This window comes from Corvus brachyrhynchos, unplaced genomic scaffold, assembly GCF_000691975.1.
Source record: "Corvus brachyrhynchos isolate BGI_N302 unplaced genomic scaffold, ASM69197v1 scaffold89, whole genome shotgun sequence".
Classification (NCBI taxonomy): domain Eukaryota; kingdom Metazoa; phylum Chordata; class Aves; order Passeriformes; family Corvidae; genus Corvus; species Corvus brachyrhynchos.
The window spans coordinates 2,862,943-2,865,357 of NW_008246063.1; the positions used below are offsets into that span (position 1 = coordinate 2,862,943).

General features: G+C 37.8%; 1 protein-coding gene across 1 annotated transcript in view; it reads right to left on the reverse strand.

Moving 5' to 3' along the window:
• Positions 1 to 2,415, reverse strand: part of DENND3 (DENN domain containing 3) — a 32,898-nt gene that overhangs the window by 12,084 nt on the left and 18,399 nt on the right. The window contains 2 exon segments of the mRNA XM_017746681.1: positions 1 to 24; positions 1,294 to 1,390. Coding sequence (XP_017602170.1) covers positions 1 to 24; positions 1,294 to 1,390 — 121 coding nt within the window.

The window sequence follows — 2,415 nt, forward strand, 5'->3', positions numbered from 1 at the left end:
GTGAAACATGTAGGTCTCCAAAACCTGTGAGACACAAAGGGGTTAACGGTGGATGATTTATAAATTTACATTAGTATGTTTTCCTCATTTTTATTATCTTTACATATGCATAACTGAGACCTTCCAATTTAGCAATCACAAAAATAAAAAGATTGAAAGCGTCAACAGAAAACTAATTAAGATTCCATTCACCTTCTGGACTTTGATGATATTTGCTTAGTAGGAAACAGTAATCTCAGACTGCCCCCCAAGAGGTGAAACCAAACAAAAATGAGAAATACTGAGCAACAGAGCTACAAGTTTAGTATTATCTTTCCTACTTAAACCAAATGCTGATAATGCTGTCTATGGTTTGGAATAAGAATTTTGGGGCCCTCTAAATTAACATTATGTCATCATACTGAAAAGACAAGTGAATCTTCTCTTCTTCTGGTAACCCACAAAATTGCTCCCTGATCAGGTAATTATTGTAGTGTCATCCAGAAATAACTTCTAAAAGGTCAAATTGCTCCTTTTAGGATAGAGGACACCACAAAAACTGCCAGGTGTGAACTAAAAAGAGGGAAAGCCACCATCTCTCATCACTGCGCAGTAAAACAAGGTGGAATCTGGGATTTGAGGCAATACAACATGTCTGTTATATAAATGTTCAAATGCCTCTAACTAATGCGCTTGCAATGTACTATGTGAAACAGCATCTCCAAAAGCATTAGGATTCCCAATTTCCAGTATTCCTCCAGTAGGTGGCATATTTTGCTAGCAATTTTATGTCCAGGAGATTCCAAATTTCAGTCCTTTCTAATGGATGTTTTTGAGTTTTCTTAATATAATTCCAGACACCACTAGTAACTGCTCCATATTGTGTTATTTTTCAAGATTCATCTGAAAGCAAACCTGCCACTTTGCTCTTCCTGGTATTTAAGTGAGTCAGCTGCTCAAAGTTCTTCTTAAATACATACAACTGAGTTTTAAACTACTATTAAATTTCAATTCATAAAATTGCCACCATTTAATTTAAAGCATTAGAAACTGCTACTGAAAATATTTTAATTCTTTCTGTTCATCTGAAATCCTGGTCAGAAGATTTCCAATGAATTTCTCTCCTGCAGACATATTAATAGGTTCCTTTTAGTCTGTTTGTTTTTAAGAATGTGTGCATATATTGGAAGCTTTATCCAACAAACACTATTTCTCATATAGGATTCATTACTTTGTTGCCTTTAAATTGCCAGGTATTGGCATTAATCCTAAAATACAGATTTATTAATAACAGAATCACAGCACTGAATTTACCTTTTTGTAGAATAGCTGGTCACTGATTGCCCTTGTTTTCAGAAATTCTTCACTGTTAAACACTCTGTGTTCATAATTTAGGTGGTCTTTTACCTCCCTGGAGACAAAAATAAATAAATAGGTAAATCTGCTTGGAGATTTGTAAGCAAGTTGTATTTTTGCAATAGCAGAAGCCCACTGGAACTACTAGAAACATGCTGCAGCATCAGAAAATGGAATAGCAATGTGCTGCAGTATCAGAAGGCAAATTCAGTTTTAATGAACAAGTCTGAGTTACTGAATCATAGAAAAAGAATTCAAATTCTTAGAAGTAATGTGGGCTATCTGCTGACAAACTCACATACACTCTGTGAGATTTAGTAAACCATGAAAGAGAATCTGTGTAAATCATGCCTTAGGCTCCAATCCTGGAATTAAATTTACATACACAGTTCCTGAGTCACACACAATCCATTGGAGCACAAAAGACAAGTGCATTTATCACGGGCAATTTGAAAGATGTGACCTGAGCTCACACTGTCCCATCACATTGCATCTGTAACAGGCACACGAAGAACAGGACTCAATTTATTATTACATCTTATTAATAGTTTATGCAACCATATGGGGTCAGGAAAAATTACAATCAATAAAAGGACATAGTTCTACATAATTCCATATAATTTAGCACTGTTTGCTTTAAACCTGGAACCTCCATGCAGACAAAATCACTACAATGCTTTGCTGAAAACAGAACAACTGGCAGCATAACTGCATCAGAGTTACTTTCCTTCACTCCTGGATGCTGGCAGACTTAGAAGATAGAAGAAACAAGGCTGAAAAAAAGAACAGAGAAAGTTTGAAGGTGTCATAGGTTAGCAAGCATAGCCCCAGAAGGGATGTCCTTGCTAAGGGGTGCTTACAGTTTCCTCTGGGACCTGACAGAACCTATCAGTTGGCCAGTTTGAATATGGACAATTCTTTAAGCCACTTAAAGTTGTGATCACCTCTGTGATCCACACTTAAGAATAGACAAACTCCCCCCCAAGCTCTCTCTCGTTTCTGGTGCTGGGACAGGTGGCTGCGGGCCCCGTGTGGGGGCCAGCGGGCCCGGCCAGGCCCTGCTTGGGCCAGGCCAGGCCA